The 24,248-nt window shown below is 40.3% G+C and overlaps 1 protein-coding gene across 1 annotated transcript in view; it reads right to left on the bottom strand.

Moving 5' to 3' along the window:
- LOC122083497 (protein ALTERED SEED GERMINATION 2) overlaps positions 1–24,248 on the bottom strand; it is a 97,505-nt gene that overhangs the window by 7,238 nt on the left and 66,019 nt on the right. The window contains exons 14-18 of the mRNA XM_042651335.1: positions 22,972–23,321; positions 19,803–19,893; positions 15,934–16,029; positions 15,785–15,855; positions 15,576–15,703 (exon numbers count right to left, since the gene is read on the bottom strand). Of these exons, the coding sequence (XP_042507269.1) occupies positions 15,576–15,703; positions 15,785–15,855; positions 15,934–16,029; positions 19,803–19,893; positions 22,972–23,321 (736 nt within the window). The remainder of the gene's footprint in view (positions 1–15,575; positions 15,704–15,784; positions 15,856–15,933; positions 16,030–19,802; positions 19,894–22,971; positions 23,322–24,248) is intronic.

The raw sequence follows: 24,248 nt of genomic DNA, 5'->3' as shown, positions 1-24,248 counted from the left end.
GGCTTCGAAGGCTTCTTGAAGCTCCTCATTAGAGTCTCTTATTAAGGATTCAGGTTGAGTTTGACATACCCCTTGTTCTTTATCTCCGATAGCCATTAAGGCGAGGTTGGTGACTTCTTCTCCAAATTCACTTTTCTCCTCTTCATCACTTGAGTCCCAAGTGGCTGCATAAGCCTTCTTCTTTGGTTTATGTGGGCATTCGGTTCTGAAGTGTCCAGGCTTTCTGCACTCAAAACAGACTATATCTTTAGAAGAGATTTCCTTGGGTTTAATTTTAGATTTACCTTTTTCCCCGTAGGATTTGTCTCCGTAAGATTTGTTCTTGTGTTGAAATCTTTCTTTCTTTTTAAAGAACTTGTTGAACTTCCTCGTGATGAGTGAAATTTCTTTTTCCATATCGAATTCTTCATCTTCTTCATCATCGATTACTTCTTCGATAGTTTGAGTTGACTTTAAAGCTATTGTTCTCTTTTTGTTCTCAGGATTTGATTTATCGGCGTTCAACTCTACTTCATGAGTTTGTATGGATCCAAGCAAGGAGTCCAAAGAGATTTTCGTCAAGTCTTTGGATTCTTCTATTGCTGTTTTCTTGGGTCTCCAAGCTGCAGGCAAGGCTCTTAAAATTTTCCTGACTTTTGAAGCGATAGTATAAGTTTTGCCTAAACTTTTGAGACTGTTCACAATATCAGTAAATCTTGTAAACATAGAAGTTATTGACTCATTTTCTTTCATAAAGAAGGATTCGTAATCAGAAACAAGTTGGTCTACCTTTATTTCCTTTACCTCTGCTGTACCTTCATATGTGATAAGAAGCATATCCCAAATCTCTTTAGCTGTGTCACATGCTATGACTCGGTTGAACTCTTATTCGTTGAGGGCACACTGAAGAAACGTGATTGCACGGAAGTTGTACTGGATGAGAGTGATGTCTTCAGTTGTCCATTCCCTTTCATCTTTTGCCATCAACTATTTTGGTGATGGTGTATGGTCCATTCTCTATAGCTCTCCATACAAGAATGTTGTGACCACAAACAAAGTTTTTGAATCTGCACTTCCAGAAGGAAAAGTTCTCTCCATTAAAGTAAGAGGGTCTCAAGGCGTTCATGCCTTTCGGTGGTCCTTGGAATGTGGCCATAGTCTTTGACTCATTTTTAAGATAATATAGTCTTGAATAAATTGAGCTCCCGCTCTAATACCAATTGAAATAACCTAGAGGTGGGATGAATAGGTTATACTAGTGGAAATTTTAACTCTTTTCGATGTATAGGTCCCAAGCGTGATTGCAAATTAAAAACGATGTAGAATAAGTAAAATAGGTACAATCACACAACACAAGATTTATAGTGGTTCGACTCAATCCGAGTCTAGTCCACTCCCTACAAAAATTCTCTTGTAAGGTATTCCACTAGCTCTCCCTTTCAGTACGGTAGGTAGGGAAGAAAACCTTTACAATCTTTTTATGGATAAGAGTATCCTTACAAATGAGGCAGAGAAACACCTTTACAATCTCCTTTAAGGTAGAGAGGCACCTTACACTCTTTTAAGGATAAGAGAATCCTTACAATCCTAAGTACAGTCTAGAATTGTAAAAACAGAAATAAATATGGAGTAGTGGAATAAAAGGAATACCTCAAGTGTGATGCAAATGATGAGAATGAGAGATGAATGATGCACCTTTAGTAAAGTCCTCTCTTATGGCTTTAACTTGCACAGGAGAGAGTGGAGGACTTGATTGAGACTTAAGCCTTTTGTTGGGATTAGAGTAATCGAACAACTCAAGTAGGATAGAATAATCTTAGTGATTCTTGAATGCTTACAAAGATGCTCTTAATGCTCTTTCTTAATTATATTTAATTAAGAGTGGCTATGGATATTTATAGGTGAGCTTAGTGAAGCATTTTAGGCAGAAAATCAGGCCCTAACGGTCGTATTCTGGGACCACCGGTTGACCGCCATTGGTATTCGGTCGACCGAAAAGAGCCGTTGAGGTAAAAAAATAGCCGTTGGAGCTTTTATAGGGAGGAACCGGTTGACCGGGACTTTCTACCGATCGACCAGCTATGGTCTCGGACAGATCCGGTCGACCGACACTTTTATCCAGTCGACTGCCAGCTTGACAGATTCTGTTATGACAGAATTTTGTCATATTGACCTGTCGACGATGCTTTGACCATAACTTTTTGATCTGACCTCGGATTAATCCGAAACTAGTTGTGTTGAAATCATGACTCGATTTCCTACAACATTTACAAAAGGTCCATTTCTTGATATTAACTCTAAGGTTACCCAAAATGCCCTTGAGTCAGGTCAAACTGTTTGCACAGAGATTTGCTAGAGTACTCTACCACCTAAGGTCATTCTAGTATGATGCATGAGGTGCGTGCATATGCAATGTGTATACAGATTACAAAATATATTCTCTATCCTATGGTCTTCATCTTGGATCTTGATGTCTTCACCATCTTGAGTCTTGATGTCTTCATCTTCTTGAGTCTTGATTGTATTTATCATCTTGGATCTTGAATGCCTTTAAGCTTATCATCTTGGATCTTGAATGCCTTTAAGCTTTAAGGCCATGTCTATATGAATTCAAACCTTGATGTCTTGATTCGACCCTTCTAAGTGTTTCTTCAAACTAATTACCCTTTCTTCAAGCTAATCACATTTTATCAAACCAAGTTAAAGACGTATGTTTGTTTGTTAACACCAAAATATAGTAAGGAGTGTGGACATATTTCCTAACATATATCCTACGATACATACCGATATGCACCAATACACTATCGATACGTACTGATACTCTATGGAAAATATAAAATCGAGGTGAAATATACGTTTTGGTATGTATCGATACGTATCCGTGAGTATTTGTATGTATTGATCGGAACGTATCGATGAGTATCAGTACGTATCGGTGAGTATCGGTATATATCGATCAATACGTATTGGTGAGTATCGGTACGTATCGGTGGGTATGTACCGATACAGTGCGCTATGGTCATATAATGGCTAAGATAGGTATTTTTTCAGAAAACATGATTTTTTGAGGGGTTTTTGTTCCAAAGTTGCTGCCAGCCATATTTTTCTAACTAAAGTGGAAATCAAGGTTCGGAACAAGGATTTTACATTTATGGGACAACTACAGACCTTGAATTCTTAGTGCGATACCCTTAATTTAGTGTTTATGCATAATACATGTTATCAATAGCTTTTTTTAATAAATTTTTTATGCAAGTGTTTAAAAAGGTGTTTCATATCTATTTATGTGCGTATCTTAGCGTATCTCCGATACAATACAATATCCTCCGATATGTATCTTAATTTTGGTCAACCGATATGGCGACCGATACCGATACTTTAATCCTCGAGTAGGAAGGAGAAAGTGAGTCATAAGAAACTTTTTAGCAATAGGATGTAAAGTACAAGACTTAGTGCCTTTATGAACAACAATAGGCAACTCAAGGGATGGATCAACCGATGGAGAATTACCTGGGTCCAAAGGGACAAGATCAGGCTCGAGAGGAGATAACTGGCATGGTAGGGTAGATGCTAGATGTGTAATAGTCTGAGTCATTTGTTGTCTACGACTATAAACACATATCTTTGGCCAAGGCAAAGTAGGAGTGCCACTCTCATGAAATGGGATATTGGCACATATAACAAGTTTAAAAGACGACACATCTTCGACAATGGAAGGAGCCTCTCACTGAAGAGGTGTTGTAGTGTAGTATGACGCAGATTCGTGAAAGACAACATCCATAACCACAAACCAACGCCGAGTGGGAGGATGAAAACACTGATAGCCTTTCTGAATAGGAGAATATCCCAGAAAAATGCACCGGAGACCATGAGGATGACGATAGTGAGCATAGAAAACACTACCGAATACCTTAATAGGAACAGGAAAAGCAATGAAACCTTGGAGAATATCCAGAGGGAAGTGGAAGGAATGGACTTGAGAAGGCATTCGGTCGATAAGAAAGGCAACGGTGAGAATCGCCACTCTAGTACTGGGGAGGAACATGCATCTCAACATAAGAGTGTGTGCTACCTCATAAAGGTGGCGATTCTTCTTCCCAGCAACCCCATTTTGAGCTAGAGTATCCACACAACTAGTTTGATGGATCATCCCATAATTAAATAGGTAAGCCTGAAAGGACCCTTCAAAGTATTCACGGACATTATCGCTTTAAAGGATCTTAATGGTAGCACCGAATTGAGTCTGAACACACGGTGAAACAGATGAGAGCAATAGAAGGTCTCGCCCTTGGTTCGCATCATATAAACCTAAGTGGTCCGAGAATAACAATCAATAAAAGAGATAAACCACCGATAACCATTGACAGACAGTGGGATTGACCCCAGATATTAGAATGTATCGACCCCAGATATTAGAATGTATCAATGAAAATTGAGCTTTTATTTAAAAAAAAAAAATAAGTGATCCGAGTTTGTTTGGCCAAAACACACGCCTCACAAAAAAATGACTCGAATTGCAATTTTTAAAAGAAGGAAAACCCTAGCTAAAGTTCCCAAAGGGGGATGTCCCAACCAATGATGCCACTGTAATAACTCAAAGATGGGAGGTGACGTAAAAGATGTCTAAAGAGCCTGACCAGAGACCAATGCCAAGTCATCATCAAGCAGATATAGACCACCACGTACCCTACCAGAGCCAATCATTGCCCCTGTCACCAGATCCTAAAAAACACAATGAGACGAGAAAAATGTGACTTTGCAATTAAGACTGGAAGTAAGACTACTAATGGATGAAAGGTTAGCGGGAAATGAAGGAACATGCAATATTGTAGAAAGGAATAAAGAAGGGTACAACTAACAGAGCCCTTTCCCAAAATAGTAGAATAAGTCCTGTTAGCCAACTTGACCTTACTATTACCAGGGCAGGTAGTGTAATGTGAGAAAAGAGGCAAACGGCCTGTCGTATGATTGGAAGCCCCAAGTCTATAATCTAAGGGGTATAAGGGACAAACATAGTAAGACCACAAAAGGAGACACCTGACTTAGAAGGGGTGGAATGAGCCGAGCTCGTAGTAGCTAGTGCAGGAGAGTCTAGTCGTGCCAAAAGGTGTTGAAGGGCAGTAAGCTCATCAGATTATAGCGAGGTTAGAATGTGAAGTTTGATCTACTGCAGTCCCAGGTTTTGAGTCGTGACCCCTTTCCTACCTTGGATCAAGCCTATGTTGTCCAACTTGAGGACAGTCGACATAACACTATACTTCTATAACCTACTACCACTCCTACTGAGAGATCTGCACTTGTCTCTGGTACTCAGTCCCTTAGTGCAGCCCCATAGTCTGGTGGCTCCTCTACTAGGACTCCAGTGAAGTGTGATTATTGTGGGAAGAAACATCACACCAACAAGCACTACTGAAAGCTTCTTGGCCGTCCTGCTGATACATCTGGAAAAGGGCGAGGGAAGGGTCGTTCCAGTACTCCTAGGCAGTCCAACCATATTTAGAGCCCCGATTCTAACTCTGCTTCTAGCACCTCAGCAGATCAGTCCCTAATAAAAGTCCAACCCAGTCAACAGTGTCAGTAACTTATAGTAGTACTGTGACAGAGCAAACTCTCTCTGCCTCATATCACGAACCTTCTGGCGAAGCTCAAAGACCTGAGCATCATTCCCTGCCTGGAATAGATATCCTGGACAGACTTCTAGATCTTCATAGCGGAGTTGAGGAGATAGCCACATGAAAGCTATGGCAACATAGAGTTGACAAGGAAGGCCATTACCAGAGAGTTGGCACACTCCTACTTGTCAATCTCATTACCAATGGTTGGACACTTCGAGGTTCCAGTGAGGTACCCGTAAAAGCCATAGGACTTGATGGAGATGTAGACCAAGAGTGACCACATAAGGTAGTTTGCGCCATCAAGCTTGATAGCACAAGGAGGAAAGGTAGGAAGAAGCATAGTGGCTCTGCCAGTAAAAGCAGACAAGCTAGTAGACATGGTTGTTACTCAAAGGGGCTGCGCAAATAGAAGAGACACTAGTCGGAGATAAAGAAAGCACCCAAAACCAGAAAAGGCTAGGAAACCCAAACGCTGATAAAGGGAAAAAACCTTAAGAAATCAATTTTAGGGATATCTCTAGAACAGAGACCTCAAATGGAAAAGTGGTTGGTACATACCACTTGATAAGTGGCACTAACTGCTACAAACAGCAAGACGATCGGAGCATCGAGTAGGGAAAAAACATTATGGCAATAGAAAAAAATGATTTAAAAATCGATGAAAAAAGGGTCTGGGTCTCTTTGATCATTGTAAAAGAGAGTCTGAGAGCCCAGGGGAAGGATGGATGGAGGTTAGAAACCCTCTTGGAGGTTTAAGAAGCTCCCACCACGAGAGAGAGGCAGAAGAAGAGAGATGGAGGGAGGCTCTGGGAGAGAGAAACGAGAAAGAGAGAAAGAGATGGAGAAGAGGGAGAGCCCTTAGGGTTTTGGATCCTATGGCTCTGATATTAAGTTAGATGGCGTAATGACTTGTGTCAAATATGACACCAGCCCTCTTTATTTCTAATAACGAAGAGAAAGTTCTAGAGAATTTTAAAGACATTAAACCCCTTAGGGTCTGTTCGGCAACTGACACTTTCCCTAAAACCCATTACTACTACAGATTATTTGAATTCCTTTCGATTCCCCTAACTACCAAACGGAGCTTTAGGATATAAGCGTAATTTTGTAATTTTGACTTTAACCCTTACTGCCCTCACAATGCACAAACCGCCCTTCCTAACTCTGTAATTCTTATCTCTTTGTCGCTTCATCTTCACTTCTCATCTCTCCAAATCTCTCTTCTCCATGACGATTAGCAAAGATAAACGGCATCGCCCAGAGGAGAGTTTTCATCGATTTTGGGAGCTTCCATTCTTCTGGCAATCTTTCCCCTTGTTTTGTAGTAGTTTTTTAGCGACTTGTTCCCATCTTTTAGTAAACTTTATATTTTGTGTGTGTGTGTGTTAAAGCATCTTCCAATGATTTTAATTAGGTTATTCTCTCTACTACTCTTCAATGTTTACAATGTGGTTCAAATTCTTGTTGTTCTTTAGCATTGCCATTCACACCGCATTCAATGAGGTTATTCTTGGTGTTCATAGTGGGCTCCGTGGTTTGTTAAACTTGTTCTCTGAAATTCTTCAACATTCCATCTTGTTAAGGTTGTTTTCCCTATTAACTGATGTTTACAACAGGTGTCAATGAGGCTGTAGGTTCTTACGATTCCTTGGTTTAAGAATTGAAAGTTTCATATTTTTTGGGTTTATGGAATGAGGGGTTTTATCTTCAAATAAGCTTCTGGGAATGTGTTGTTTAATTAATTTTTAACGAAACTATGACAATAATCACATGGCAATGCTGGTCAAATCACTTTGTCTAGTGAATATCCTGTTATATTATTTATTTTTTTGTTCAAATCAGTTGCAATTTATTTAGCTCACTAGTGCGGCATCTGGGTAAAGGCTGGTTGTGAAACACATGTCCACATAAAAAAAAAACATTACAATTTTCCACGGCTTTATGTACTGATGTAGATCAAAGCATGAAGAAGAAGAAGAGGATGAGAATCAGAATCCCCATGTTAGCTGAAGCCCGCCCCCCCGATCTCGCTAGGAGCTGTCGGCATTGCCACTACTGCCACCACCTTCAACCAGCACCTTGATTGATCTAGAACGAATTCTCTCATCCTATCCCAACTTGATCGGTCCTTTGATTCCCTAGCTCGTAAGGATACGCATTCCCCTTCTGTTTTCTCCCCTGCTCCCCCCTCATTGAATACTGTAGGCGCCACCACAGTAACCTTTCCCGGGGTTACCTAGCTAGCCACTGTCCCTTGGTGGCCCCTCATCGCATCTCCCCCCCTTTCTATGAATTGCTGGTCCATTTGGAATGTCAGGGGCCTCAATTCCCTGACTAAACAAGCTGAAATCTGTTCCCGCATCTCCTCTTCCAACTCCATTATTTGCTGCCTCTTAGAGACTCGCGTCCCTAAGGCCAATGTCCCCCCATATCGCCCGCTCTATGGTCCCTCCTAGTCCCTCCTCACCAACTATAGTCATTCTCCCAATGGTAGAATTTGGATCCTTTGGAACCCGGCAAAAATCCAAATCACAGCCATTTCCTCCTCCCCTCAGTTCATCCATCTCTCCACCTCTTCCCACTCGGGCTCTTTCCACTTCCATCTATGCCCTCAACTGCGCCTCCGATCAGACCCATCTCTGGGCTGATCTTTGTGTCCTTGCCTCCTAGAGGTTAGGGTGGGGATTTCAATGTTGTTAGGTATGCCCATGAGAAGCAGGGTGGCTCCTCCATTGATTCTTCCTCTGTTGATGCTTTCAACACCTGTATTGAGAACCATAATATTTAAAGCGGTAAGGCGACGGAGGCGTTTGAGGGTCTTTTGGAGCACCTTAGCGATAAAGTGGGCATAAAGCGTCGCCTTATCGACTAAAGCGTTCCTGTGCAATTTTTTTATAAAACCAATCTATTTGACTTAAATCCTAGTTGAATCCTATTACTCATATGTTAAATAAATATTAAAGGTTCATATTCATACTAATGTAAGATATTCATTAAGAAAACAAATCAATAAAGTGAATAAACTAAGTTCATCTTCATCAATCATCAATCATCAATCATCAATATTCAATCATCAATCATCAATCATAACATATTAACATATAATATAAATACATAATTATGAAACAAAATTATAAATATAAAGAAAAGAAGACATAAAAAATACAAGTATTTATTATACTTACGTCTATGATGCCAAAATGAGTGCCTAAGCCCTAAGGTCATCCACTATATTTCTACTCCTATCAAAGAAGAATGAAGCTCACCGCTGTCGGAGCAAAATAGTCGCCTGGATCAGTGGTTCTTCCTTATTCCTTGATTCCTTTCTCAAAACCCTTGACAAAATCCAAACCCTGTTTGTGAATCGTGTTTTTGTTTTGTTTGTTTTGGTTATTTTTGGTGGAGTAAAGTTGATCCCATACATCTCAAGTGTTAACAAAACCATACACCTACCAATAAAAAATCTATATTTGGAATCATCAAGTAATTTTAAAATGTGTTTAAAAAAAAAAAAACCATAAGGCGCCACTTCACATAAGGCAAAGCACTGCTTTACCATCTCTAGACCGCTAAGGCGCTGGTAAGGCGACGCCTTACCAACGCCTTAAAAACTATGATTGAGAACACCTCGCCTTACCAGCGCCTTAAAAACTATGATTGAGAACACCAGCCTAAATAACCTTCGCTGGTCTGCCTCAAGTTCTCTTGGCACAATAAGAAAGTGGGTTCCCACCATATAGCCTGTAAGCTTGATAGGGTCTGGGTCAATGAGGCCTGACTTTCCTCCTTGCCCTCCTCCCATGCTACTTTCGAGCCTCCTAACATCTCTGATCACAGCCATATCTCTCTTTATGTTGATCCCTATCTCTCTTTCGGCCCTAATCCGTTTAAGTTCTTTGATATGTGGATCCTTCATCTTGACTTCCTTTCCATTGTCTCCTCCCCTCAGGAAAATTCCCTCCTCCTCCCCTCATTGCCTTTGCCCATAAGCTCAAGAATGTCAAAGCGGCACTTAAAGCTTGGAATGCCTCCTCCTTTGACAACATCTCTTCTCAAGTTGCGCTCTGTAGATCTAAGCTTCTTGCAATCCAAATTCGCCTTCAGTCTGACATCTCCTCCCCCTCCTTGACTCTTGAGGAAAAAGATGTCTTTCTGGATCTAGCCTCCCTTCTCTCTCAAGAAGAAAGCTTCCTTAAGCAAAAATCCAGCATTCAATGGCTTGCCTTGGAGATTCCAACTCCTATTTTCACAAATCTCTAGAAGCCAGAACCAACGCCAACTCCATCCCCCATCTTCTTGCCCATAATGGCTCCCTTCTCCGTGAGATATCGGTTATCAAATTTGAAGTTGTTTCCTACTTCACCAATATCTTCAGCCCCCTCCCCCTCCCCCCCTTTTGACCCCCCTTCTCCTTAACAAGTTTGTCCCGTCACCCCTCATCCCCTCCAATTCTGAGATCCGTTATGCTATCTATTCCCATAAAGCCAACTAAGCTCCAGGCCCTGATGGCTTTAGCATGGGTTTTTTCTCCACTCATTGGGATATAGTTGGTCTAGATCTCTCTAGGCCATCAAAAGCTTCTTCCTTAACCCCCCTCAGATCCATCCCATCAGCCATACTTCCTATCTCATCCCTAAGAAGGAAGGAGTCTCCTCCATGCCTAACTTCAGACCAATCTCTCTTTGCAACCTCCTTTACAAATTCATAGCCAAGGCCCTAGCAAACCGGCTCCAAATGGTGATTGACTCCCTTGTCAGCCCCGACCAATCAACCTTCATTACGGAGAGAAGCATTGTAGATAACATTATTCTTTGCCATGAGATTATGAGAGGGCTTGATAAGAAATCCCACTCCCCTACTCTGCCCTTCTCAAGATCGATATCCACAAGGCTTTCGATTCCATTAGATGGGGCTTCATCTCTAAAGTCCTTGCCATGTCTTTCCCTCCCATCTCCGTCAACTGGATTCTCTCCTGTATTGCCTCCCCCAAGTTCTCTGTTCTTGTCAATGGTTCCCCAGCTAGGTTCTTCCCCTCCTCGGTGTGGATTAGACAAGGATGCCCCCTCTCCCCCTTTCTCTTATGCCTTGCCATGGAAGTCCTTTCCAAATCCATCCAATCCCATAGGATAACCTCCTCATTTCATCCATCCCAAGTGCAAAACTACTAACCTCACCCATCTCGCTTCGCTGATGATCTTATGATCTTCTCTAAAGCTGACTCTATCTCCATCCAAACCATCATGGCTGCCCTTTCCTCCTTCGAATCTCTATCGGGTCTCATCAATCTTCTTAAGTCCTATCTGTTCCTTGCTGGAGTTTTGGACGCTTCCAAGGCTAGGTTGCTCGAGCTTACGGGCTTCCAATTGGCTTCCCTTCCTATCAAATATCTTGGCCTTCCCCTCATCTCTGCCAGATTATCGGCCCACCACTACACTCCAATGCTCAGGAAAATCCGTAAAAGGATGTAGCTTTGGAAGGGCAAGATTATTTTTTTATGCGGGGAGGCTGAAACTCATCAAATTTGTCCTCCAATTTAGCTGCATTTAAGTTTGGAGTCTTCCTGCTCCCTAAATCAGTCATCAAGGACATTGAATCCCTATGTTGTTCTTTTCTCTACAAAGGCTCTGATCAGGACATGTTTCTTCACCCTCTCCGCTAGCCCTCCATTTACCTTCCCAAAGTGGAACGAGGTCTTGGAATCAACAGAATCAAAGATGCTAATGCTGCTGCCATCCTTAAGCTCATTTGGCGCTTGGTCTGTAAACGTCAGCATGTGGATATTCCTAGGTCTACTCCTTCCTTCTCCTCAAGGATTCACTTTGGACTGTTCCTTCTTCTCTAAGCTCCTCCTTGGTTTGGAGAAACACTCTCCTTCATATACCCTTGGCAGTCAATGCCATCCACTACTCCATTGGAAATGGATCTTTGACTTCCCTTTGGCTGAATAATTGGCACCCCCTTGGTATTCTCCTCCATCAGTTTGGGCCAGACCAGTCTACTGCTCTCAGCTTCCTAAGGAGTCCCGTGTCTCCGCCATCATCTCCCAGGGTGCTTGGTCCCCCCTATGGACATCCCCTCCCTCCTTCCCTTTTGGTCAGCCCTCCCTCCCTCCCCTTCCCCCTCCCTCCTCTCCTTGTCCAATTGATAGATAAAATCTCCCAATCCCCTTCTACTGGTCTCTTCTCCTCCTTGGCTTGGAACCTAATTCGCTCTCCAGGACCCCCTTCACCTTGGCACAGGGTTGTTTGGTTCAGATTCCACATTCCCTATCATAGATTTACTGTCTGGAGAGCCCTCTCCAACTGCCTCCCTATTCAGGACTTCCTCCAACAACAGTACATTCAGGTTCAGCCCTCTTGTTGCCTCTGTTGGAACGGCCTTGAAGACATTAGCCACATGTTTTTTGACTGCCCATTCTCTTCCTCTATTTGGAAGCATATCCTTGCCAAGATTTGGCCAGCCAGAAGATGCCCCCTCCCCCTCCAAAGAGAATGAACCTAGATCGGCATTTCCTATGCTGGTATATCAATTTGTGACTCCGCCAGAAAGCTCGCCTTATGTGCCACCATTAACCCCATTTGGATGGAGAGAAATATTCACAGATGGTCCTCCAACTCTGGATTTTTTTATTCGATTTGGAAGGCCATCTATTTTGATGTCTCCTCCAAGTTTAGTCAGGCTCTTCATGGTTTAGCTTTTGACACCCCAAGGAGCAGGCTTATTATTGATTCCTGTGGCCTTCCTCTTTCTATTCCGTCTCCCCCTCCCCTGCCCTTTAATGGGTTGTTCCCCACTGCCTAGTTCAGCCCTTGCCTTCTTAGGCTTTGTATATCCCCCCCCCCCCTTTTTCCCCCTATTGTATATATTTATTTTCCCACCCAAAAAAGAAATTTATTGTTTATGAATACTGTTCATGCAACAGTACCTGCGGTTACCATTCATGCGACTTTGTTCATGTAAACAGTGATTTGCGCCCCTTGATGTGTATAATAATTGCTATTCTCTAGTTTTAGGTTCAGTTTTATGGCTTTTACTTTTGGAGTTTCCATTTTTGTGCAATCTTTTGTCAATGCTTATTTTGTTTCCTTCTCGTTTATTGGCAAGTTGGACAATGTAATTACTTGGGGATTAAGCCTTAGACTTTCCCTTCATGTTTAGACTTTTCTTTTTCATTACATTCCTTTTTGTATGCTTACCCAAGCACTTTCTATTATAATGGACTGTCAACCCCTTGAAAAATATTTAATGATGAAAGTTCGCTTTGTGCATCCCCATTGTCCTGAGAGAGGATGTGACTGAGAGAGTCAAATATAGTGGGAGGCTGTGGATGAGAGACCCATCCCTATCCCTTTTTCGCCCCTCTTCTCTATTTTCTATTTATTTTTTCTGATTTGGTCCTTGAATCTAAAATTTATTGATCGTTTTTAAGATTCTACCTGGGGCTAGGTCCTTCATGATCCAGTTCTAAATTATTTGGTATAAGAGCCTAAAAGAGGATTAAGCTAGAAGTTCTTTGCTTTGCTAGATAGGGGGATCTATACCAATTCCTTGTTTGGTTAGATTCTCTAGAGGAATATTTTGACTGGTATAACTTGAAAGAGGAGCAAAAGCTTAGGTTTATTTACATCCGATTGACCGATCATGCTAAAGAGGTGGAAATCCCATGAAGCGAGATTGAAATCATAGGGAACCTCTTAAGGGTCACTAAATTATATAAGCATAAAACTTGGCACACAATAAAGAACAAAAAAAGAAACATAACAAATAGGAAACTAACAACGTCTCTCTAAAAGAGATCTCCCTTATACAAGAAGAATCAAAATAAAAGGAAATTAAGACATTTGAAAACACCTAAAATTGGAAACTAAGTTGTGTGTCCTAAGTAAAGACAAACAAACTTTATAAGGAAATAAAATAAAAAGGAAACAAATCTTTGGACAAGAAAGTCTTCTAGAAGTCATCGATAACTTGCTGTCCGAGAAAAATAGAAAATAGAAAATTAATTTAAACTAAATCAGAAATAAAAAAATTGGGAAAATTGTACCAAAATCACTGTTCACATGAACAGTGTTGCATGAACAGTACTACGGGTACCGTTCATATGAGCAGCATGGTTTTAAGTATCAGTACGTATCATACCGTATCGTTCAGTACGTATCTATATCGGCCCGCACCGATACGATACACAGATACGATACATGAAATTTTTAAAACCCCTTCGTATCGATATGTATCCTATGATACATACCGATACGCACTGATACACCACCGATACACACCGATACGTACCAATACTCTATGAAAAAAATAAATCGAGTGAAATGCACGTTTAGGTATGAATCAGTAACGTACCATATCGATTTGTATCGACCGATGATGCATACCGATATGGTACGATACCTACCGATACAGTGCGCTACGGTCATATAATGGCCAAGTTGGGTCATTTTTCAGAAAAACACAATTTTTTAAGGGGTGTTTGTTCCAAATTTGCTGCCAGTCATATTTCTCTCTAACTAAAGTGGAAATCAAGGTTAGGAACAAGGATTTTACATTTATGAGACAACTACAAACCTTGAATTCTTAGTGCGATACCCTCAATTTAGTGTTTATGCATAATACATGTTATCAATAGCTTTTTTTAACAAATTTTTTTATGCCAAATTGTAGAAAAAAGTATTTCTTACCCATTTATGTGCATATCTTTAGCTTATCTCCGATACGATACGATACCCTTTGATACGTATATTAATTTTGGCCGACCGATATGGTGACCGATACTGATACTTTAATCCTTGATGAGCAGTATTTTTTTTTCCTGAATTTGATTCTTGTCCTCTTCTTCAGGCTTTGATCTGCATCAATAGTCCATTCTTCTCATTGCACATGTCATATCCCCTAGGGCTGAAATATCCCTCTTGACCAATGTTTGCAAACTTATGGAATTTTACACAACATTCTATTAAAATTTTTAATTTATATTTGGTTGTTTTTTCCTTAGGGTTTCAAAGACAGGAAAAAAAGAGAAGGGGAACAAAAGTGTTGACCCATTCAACATGAAATGATTTACATAATGATAAATAAGGTAAAAAAAATTCTAACAAAAAAGTTATTAAGAATTATTTTTATGTCATTCCTGGGTTGGCAGATCCATATAGCCGACTCCATTAAGTTTGGATAAGACTGAGTTTGTTGTATTCTTGGCTTGGCAGGTTTGATACAAATGACCTGCTTTTTCGTGTTGTTTTTTGTGTCAACCTGAAAATGACCCAAACGCAAAACCACCTAACCAAACACCACCGATTTGTGGTTGTGTTCATGCCAGGTAAGTGCTTTGTGTCGGGTATTGCCACCTCTAGGAAGATGCCTATGGAATCTCCTTTTTTTTTTTTTTGGATGAATAAATAATTCATTACCAAGAGGAGAAGAATTTTAGGTGCTATGGAAAGAACTTCTTTTCCATAATGGAAAATTCCAAAGTTCCTGAAAATATCACTTGGAAAATAGATAAATTTAATCAACTTATTTTTCTTATAGGCCTGTTTGGAAGCAAAATTCAGGGGAATCAAATGGGATAACATAACAGAAGCTCGAGCAGGCAGTTTATTAGAATAAGTGAGGTCTGAGTGATAGGTTCTTCCCCACCCCCCCCACCCCACCCCACCCCACAATATTAAAATAAAAAAAAAAAAAAAAAAAAAGGGAAGAAGAACAAAGGGAGAGGTTTGTAATTGATGTCTCTCTTTTAGTCTGATCTCCTATCACTGTTGTTCGCTTTGCACAGTGCAGTTTTGGCATTGCCCTTTATAGGCTCCTTGCCCATCTGATATTTTAGTATACAGTTTAGGATGCTAAAAAGAAATCCACATCAGCTTATCATAACAAAATCCACATTGTAACCACAAAATTTGGGAACAATGATCAACATACAATATACAAGATACTGGGATTTAATCATGAAGCAATGATAAGAGATCTTACAGGATGGCTTCACGACTGCGACATAATTTATGTTGATTGTTTTCCATGATACTCAATACATTTGCAGTGTCTGGTCCCACTGCTCCTCCAGCTACCATGGATGGCATCCCAGCTCTTGGCGTCCAAATCTGGAATCAAGTAGAGTTAGATATTCACCTTCTCAAAATTCAACTACAGCAACATTAATAAAATCCTATCATCACACTCACTTTGATTGTGTTATCAATCCCACTGGTTGCAATGGTACAGTCAAAAGGATGGCTCTGTACACAGTTGACCACTGGCCAAAACACAAGTCTCAGATTATGAACGGGAGAAAACAAAATATACAGATGCAAAATTCAGTAGAAGACCATACCAGCTTCATCACCAAGGAGCACTTTTATCAGTCTTCCAGTCCTCTTCTCCCAAATAAACCATCTTCCATCATCACTGCCACTAGCAACATATTCACCTGCAATAAGTAACAAAAATGAAAGCAAAAATCTCAGGACAATGAATTCAATGCTTTTGTTTGTCCCAATGTAAGCCAATCCACTACACCAAGAAGATTTATGTGTTGGAGTTTATGTAATAGTGATAGTTTAGGAACTGTTCTCATATTATGTTGTCCTAATTTGTTTTTCTTTTTCCTCCCTCTAACCCTAATCCTTCTTATTTCTAACTTGAAATCAGAGGTGTACAAGGGTTTGAGAGTCGATCAAGCATGCTTGTCTCATTTTTTTAATCCTCTCTTGGAACCCGAGAAGCAAAAGGGTCCATTAGAGGCTATACTATGTAAGAAGAGTATACACGAAAACCTAATGGAATTGTAGAAACAATTTGAAGGCACAAGGAGGGAGATGTGAGGGCTACAAACACTGATTGGTGCTCACACAGAGAAGAGGAGCTCACCACAGCATTACCGCCAGCTAGAAGTTCGACCTCTGCTTTCTCTCTCCTCCATGGTTGGTTGGGTGTGTGGCTTATCTCGAAAGAATAGGCCAGGGGTCTGTGTTTGACTCCCCAAAGCCCTGCTTGCTTATTTGTATTGTTGATGGAGCACAACCTCATTCCCTATTTGCTACCAGGTATCGCAAGTTCTCTGTTTTCTGGGTTATTTGGTCTAGAATGGCTGGTAGTGTATTTGCTGGTTATGTTTGTCTGATGCTTTTATGTGAGTTTTGGATGAAGATCTACGGTTAAAAGTGGGTTCTATTGGGTTTCCATCAAGCTTTCCATGCTTTTCAAGCTTGCAGGAATTATTATTTTGGGTTCTGAGAAGAAGATTTTTGGGTCTTGTGTCTCCCCCTTGGTTTGGATCTCCATTTGTATTGCTTTTAGGGGTATAATTACATCATCTCTGATCTCACAGAACCTACAAATGCTACATCGGGTGGGTCGTATAGTACCAACTTCAATTCGATTGTCTTTGACAATCCTAACACTCAGATTTCTCTTGTGAAGTTGGATAGTACCACTACTTGGATTGGTCACATTCTTTGAAGCTATCCCTGCGGAGTAAAGGGAAGCTAGGGTATATTAATGGGGCTGCCAAGGCTCCCACTATCACAGACCCAGGGTACCAGAAATGGGAAACTGTGAACTCGACTGTTATGACTTGGCAACTTTTCTCCATGAAACCTGAGATTGGCAGGAGATTTATTAGGAAGGAAACTGCTAAGGATATTTGGGATAATGTTTCTAAGACCTATGACAGGTTAGGTGACTCTATGAAGGTCTACCAGCTACTTCAACAGGCCCTCTCCATGAAGCAAGGGAACAAGTCCATTTCTGACTACTATAATACTGTCATAAGACTCTAGGAGTATGATCATTACCTAGATCTTCAGTTGTCCAATCCTGATGATGAAGCCAAGGTCTATAGATCTCTTGAAAAAGAGCATATTTTGATTCTTCTAGGTGGGCTGAATTCAGACTATGAACAAAACAGGATACAAATTTTGGGCCAATCACCTCTTCCATCCCTTGATGAGGTGTGTAGTTACCTCCTGAGTGAGGAGTTCAAGCAAGGTGCTATGGATTCTACATCTTCACTTGAGCGCTCTGCTCGTTTTCTTCCACTAGACACAGAGAATGGCGTGGAGGCGACTGAGGCCAAGGGCCATCCTCTGGAGTTGACAGAGATAGACGACAATGGGCTCATTGTGGGAAACTTGGGCACATTCGAGAGAGGTGCTGGGTTCTTCATGGCTGTCCTAGTACACGTGGTGGATCTATTGGCACACGTACTGGCCGCAGAGGAGGGGCTACAACCCATACTACTATAACAGAGACTGATAATAGAGGACTCTCATAGGCAGATACCAACTCCTTCTCCAGGGATCATATTGCAGTGCTTCGTCGGTTCATATCTCAGCTTGACAGTCCATATACCTCACAGGATGCCTTAGCTTTCGCTATGCATGTCACCACCTGCACCTTCCACCATCATGGGCCATCGACTCTAGTGCCATTGACCGCATGACCGGTACGTCCCATTATTATGATTCTTACTCCATTTGTTTTGATAAGGATAAGGTTGGGTCGCTGATGGTACCCTCTCCTCTGTTTCCGATAAAGGCAATATTCCCATTACCCCTTATATTTCACTTAATTCTATTCTTCATGTTCCTAAACTTACCTTGAACCTTTCGTATGTGAGCACTTTGACTAAATCCTTGAATCGTTATATCACTTTTTTCCCTTCTCATTGTATTTTTCAGGATGTGGTGACAAAGAGGATTATTGGCAGTGGATGCGAGGAGAGCGGACTCTACCGACTTGAGACGCAATTGTGTTTTTTTACTGCACCAAAGGTTACATGTGTTGTCACCCTTCATCTCTCAAGCGATTTCTTTCCAAAGATGTCACCTTCCTCAAGTTTGTGCCTTTCTTTGACTTTCATCAGCATCCTCTTCAGGAGGAGAATGGAAATAAAAGTGAAAAGGCTGCTGATGCCATTTCGTTTCTTACCCCTTTGCCTCTTACTCTTTTTTCTTTTGATATTGGGAAACATAAAGAGGTGGATTATGTTGATACCGTGGATGAACTTTCTACAAAGAAGGCACCTGATATTGTGTACACAAGAAGAACAAAGAAGAGATGCTAAGAGTCCTCTTTGGATCCACATACTAAGCTTCCCCTTCCTCAGTCAGGTAACATCCCCTCTCCTCATTCAGAGTTGGATCTCCTTATTGGTCAATTTGTTTCCTACGATGCCCACTCTCCAACAGGTGTTACTTTTACAGCTGCACTTTCTTCTACTTCTATCCCCAAAATTGTTACTGAGGCTATGTCAGACCATAAGCGGAAACAAGCCATGTCTGAGGAAATGATGACACTTGAGAAGAATTGTACCTAGAAACTGGTTGACCTTCCCAAGAGGAAAATTCCAGTTGAATGCAGGTGGGTCTATACAATCAAGTACCGCTAAGATGGTGTTATTGAGAGGTACAACGCAAGATTGGCAGCCAAAGGATATAGCCAGGTGTATGGAATTGATTATCAGGAGACCTTTGCTCCTGTGGCCAAACACAACTCAATAGAGTCCTTTTCTTTGTGGCAGCAAATAGAGACTGGCCGTCCAAGCAGCCCTATCACAGTTCTTGAAGAATTTCTCTGTTCTCTCTCTCTTAAGTCTGAAATCAAGAAAATGCATAACTCCATAACCAGACGTCAGAAGTCTTTGATATTTGGGGGGTTTTGTACCCTTAGTAGGATCCACCATCGACCAAAAGTACAGCTCATTCTGAGCTCCACAGCTCCAGCCGCAGGTCTCCCTTTGTGTCCCTGCACAGGCACTTTCTCTCTCCTCTCATTTGGGTTATTTTTCTGGTTTTTGCGATTGATTTGTCTTGTACTTCGTGGGGTTATTTCTGGTTTCATTTCTCTTGTTCTCCTAATTCTATTTCTGATTGTTAAGTTAGTTTGAGTCTTGTTTGGGCTATAATCTGTTGGGGGTAGTGTACTTGTAACCTACTTCTGCATTAGACCCCCCATATCCAGAAAGCAACAAGCTTAGCATGAAAATTTTGATTGAGCAGAATTCAAGTGGTGACAGTCCATGTCACACTTGTGAAGGCATTAATCGTGACTGAAAGAGCTCATCGATATTTAACATCACAAAACGATGTTTCTACAGAACAATGAGCAACCTGGAAGATCGACTTATTCAGCATGAATCTCAAATCCAGAAAATAAGATATGAAAAAATAAATAAATAAAATAAAATCTGATATAGCCAACCTCTTTGTCCAAGAAAACTGGCCTGCTTTATATCAGTTCCAACATTGCAATGGCCAACATATCTTTGCTTCATATCAATCACTGCTCCAGGCTGCAAGATCAGGAAAAGTACAAGTTTTAATGTAGAAATAAAGCCCACCTAGGAAACGAAATAGAAGCAAACAGATAAAACACCACATTCTATTGCAGGTTGAGAACAATTGTGCCATGTAAAATGTCTAGGAAGCATCAATATATCTCATGAAAGAAAAAAGAAAAAGAAATTTCCAGTATATTGAAGCCCCTAAGAACTTGGGGAAGACAACAATAAAAGAAAAAAGAGCAACCCAGTGCATGAGGCTCCCGCTACTGCATGGTCCGGGAAGACTACAATAGTTTCCAAAAAATTAATTGACCTATGAAACCGTAAGCTTTACTGCAAATTTACCAATCAAACAAGATTAAACTTTTTCATGAAGTTGTGTCCCATGTTGAAGTCATCAAACAAGCACAGAAGAAACTACAGAAAGTTCATTGATCAAATCAATCGTTCTGATTCCAGTTCTAGAAAAGTGTATCTGGTTCTATATCAGCTTAATACATCAATCAAGGTCATAGAGTGATGTATCATTGGTATTACGTATGCAGTTCTGTAATTCTTGCTAGTCCACACAGTTTTCAAGGTTCATGGCAATGAATCTTAGGGAAGACGTGAGGAACCCTATAAAAAATTTTATCCACTTCAAGACACAACAGAGTAGCCATGTTAAAAAGTCTTCCACCAATCTTCACCCCCCCCCCCCATCCCCAAAAAAAAATAGTGCATCGTCAATAATTTTTCAGATTTATTTTATATGGCATTAAGCAAATTCTCCAAGGAAAAGGCACAGTTGAGGAAACATAGGGAATCCATATACCTATTGTATATAAAACCTTAACATGTACTGTAGACACTCGAATAGTAAACCATCTAACTCGCTTTCCAAAATAGAATAATAGATTCTCTTTCATAACATGTGACAAAAAAAATGTGGAACCATCCATTAATCCGATTGCAGGATGACATAGGGCACAAGACAAATACAGAACATAGAAAAAAAGTAGAATACACAAAAGCAAACCCAGAACAGAGAAATTAAGCAAGATATTTTGTGGAAAATGAAAATGAAACAAAAAGATCTACAAACCAGATCTGTAGTGCATGTTTCACCACATAAGCTAGCTTCAACAGCATAGGAATGGTCAACCAAGGTCCAAGTTACAAGGCCCCAACGCCCTTTTATAGTCCTATAGTTCTTGGGCAACTTATAGGATTTTATCACAGGCAATCGTACCTGTAGCCCTCAACCTCTTAACAATTTTTTCTTATCAACTTGTCAAATAGAACAGGCCACTAAAACTATATGACTACGATGGTATTAATTATTGAAAAAAAATAAATTATAGCTTGTTTGGCTGTTGCATTCTCAGTCAAACAACGCATGGAGCATAAATAAATATTTGAATAAGATCTACATAGAACTGTACCCTATTGGAAAAAATTAATCCTAGAAACTATTGAAAAAGAAGATAAATAGGAACATCAAAGTAAACTAATCCTCATTGGTAATGACCCCATACAATACCAGGATCGGATCAAAGAGAACATAATTTGCGCCACCCATGTTTTCATGATCATCACTCCTATTTAACATTTTTCTTCTCCATGAGTTCTTCACATATGGGGAGAAACAATCCATGGAACTGAATATCGTAACTATCAAGTCGGAGAAAAAAACATATATCTTGAAGCAAAGTTGTTACTAGTATTTTTTTCTCACTGCTAGTATATCATCAAACAACTGATGTGCAATATCGCATACTCAGAATATTCATCAAAAGACAGTGGCCAACCTCTAAACTGATATTTCATCAACCACCTGATCTACAGCCTCAAGATAAAACTTGGCAGAAGATCCCAACCTACAACCTATCCTGCTAGTATTTCACTCTCTTCATTGTCCTCATTGCCAGTCACTATAGGTTAAGACTTTTTGTGACCAAGGCTTCCATTGTAGATGGAGAAGGAATCCCAATCTACAGAAAATTTCTCAATTTATCATCTCTAACCCAACCTTGTAACATGCCCAACGGCTTGCATTGGCATTCTGGAATCTCCATTTGGACCTCTGAATGCACTCCTTAAGCTGCAAGCTTGCACTGCACACATGAGGTCCTTCACCATACCCCTCGACTCCAAGATATCTATGTGCTTGGCCTGCTGTATTCCACAGCCTCATCTAGCACATGCCACCATGGATTATGCTCTGCTCTTAATAAAAGATCTAACATAGGCACAAAACAGATCCACAAGAACACATCAAATAATAGAGAGCAGAATACAAAAAACACTAGAACAGCAAGAGAAATCAAGGGGAAGCATAGTTGTCACAGAGTCTAGGCGATCCAAGGAGTTGGAGGGGGGCCTAGACGGAAGGTGACCAAAGCACCTACATGCCTAGGTGCCTTGACAACTATGAGAACAAGTGCACATATTTGTGGAAAATCAAAAAGGAAACACAAAAGATATGCATACCAGGTCAGTTAGAATGTAGGGATTGTGAGAAAAAAAGGGGAAATGAGAGGTAGAGGGTTGAAGGAATTGGTTAAGAAATGATTTATCCACCTAGACTATGGAATTAAAGAGAGATCCGAATTTCTACAAAAATAAAATGAAATATGCAATTCTTTGAACATCCAAATTCCTACAAAAGATAAAATGAAATTTGGAATTCTTTGAACATTGACAATCAATCCATCACCCTATGCACATCATCAGATATTGGTCTTCATAACTAAAACTTCATCACTATTTCCCTCACTTCTAAAATCTTCTAACCATAGATTAACTCATATTCAAATTTGTTAGACCAAACAGAAAAGCTCACAGATAACAAACATCAAACACTACCATATACAAGTATTTTGTGGACAACAGATCAAGTTTGATGTCACATTTTTATCTAAAGTGACAAAACATTGAAATATAAGGTCATATAGTGCTAACAACAACAACTCAGCCTTTTCCAAACTAAATGGGGTTGTATAGTACAAGAAGGAAAAATTCGATAGAACTGCAAACAGGATTTCAGTGACATCAAACAAAAACATTTCTGAAATGTAGGTTAAAATTAAAAATAAAAGGTTGTACCTGATAAGACGTATTATCATTCTGAGAGGATGATGTGGGTGACCCACATGAACCATTTGTACAAGAATTTTCTCTAGCCAAATCACTTCTTCGGTGAATCCTTAGGTTTAAACTTCCACGAAGAATGTTTGATTCAACATCATGCCCTTCATCACCAGATATTGATGTTTCAAAGTCCAACTCCATCTCTTCATCATAATCAGAATCTTCCCTTTCAGATCTGGGACCATCCTGTGATGCATCATTGTTCACTTCTGACCGGTGAAGTATGACACCAGATCGAACTCTTCCAGATCGAATTTCAGACTTAGATGCTCCATCATTTTCCCTATTACCTTTATCAGCTTCAGCTACCAAAAGAGGAGGAAAAACTATGAGGCTAACTGAAAAATAAATAAATAAAATTTTGATGCGGATGCCATGCAAGTGAAAGTTAATAACATTGGAATTTCAACAGAGTATTCTGAATGAATGCTTTTTATATTACATCCTAGCCTGGAGATTCTAAATGCACTCCACCTTTTTAAGAGAGCTCGAGATCAACTTCCAGAAAGTCACATTGTAAAGGACTAAATGACTGGTGAGTATCTTGTACCCCCTTCAAAAGACTTGAAAGGGTAGAATTGAAGATTTTGAACATGGGGGCCAACTTTGGAATTTTAAGAATTGAGTACCCAGGCCACTTGGACAGACGTGAAAGATAGTATTTCTGTCCACAGTTAAGACTGCCCAATTGGGCCCAGGGAGACCTTACTTTGGGTCATGGATGGATTCTATAGGCTGATTAATTTTGAGCTACGTTGTATACGAGGCCTCGATTTTAAGCCCATAAAGTGGGAGGGAACCCGGTACCCGAAATTAGTAGTTAAGAGAGTTTAAGTTAGATTACGAATTTACAATAATTATTAGCTGGGGGATGTACAGATATTTATGAGGCCTTTAGAAACACCTAACTTGACTCCCTATTGGATTCCTAATCACTCTCAATCACTGAATAAACATGATTTGATTGATGAATTTTGAGTTTTCTTAAGAGCATAGCTATCAAGGCGTCGCATCGCCTCTAGGAACCCTAGTTGGGCTCTGTGCGATTATTGCCTTAAGTGTATTGTTGCCTTACTGCAAGGCGCAACACTTATGCCAAATAACATGTAAGTAAATTTGTTATTTCATTTACTTAAGATATTATTCATTAAAAAAACAAAATATTTGAATCCAATAAAAATAGTTTTAAAATCAAGTTTCAAAAGCAAAAAAAGTCAAACCCCTAGTCCAAG

Source organism: Macadamia integrifolia, chromosome 1 (assembly GCF_013358625.1).
Source record: "Macadamia integrifolia cultivar HAES 741 chromosome 1, SCU_Mint_v3, whole genome shotgun sequence".
Taxonomy (NCBI): Eukaryota; Viridiplantae; Streptophyta; class Magnoliopsida; order Proteales; family Proteaceae; genus Macadamia; species Macadamia integrifolia.
Note: the sequence above shows the minus strand (reverse complement) of the source record. Positions and strands in the feature narration are given on the sequence as shown.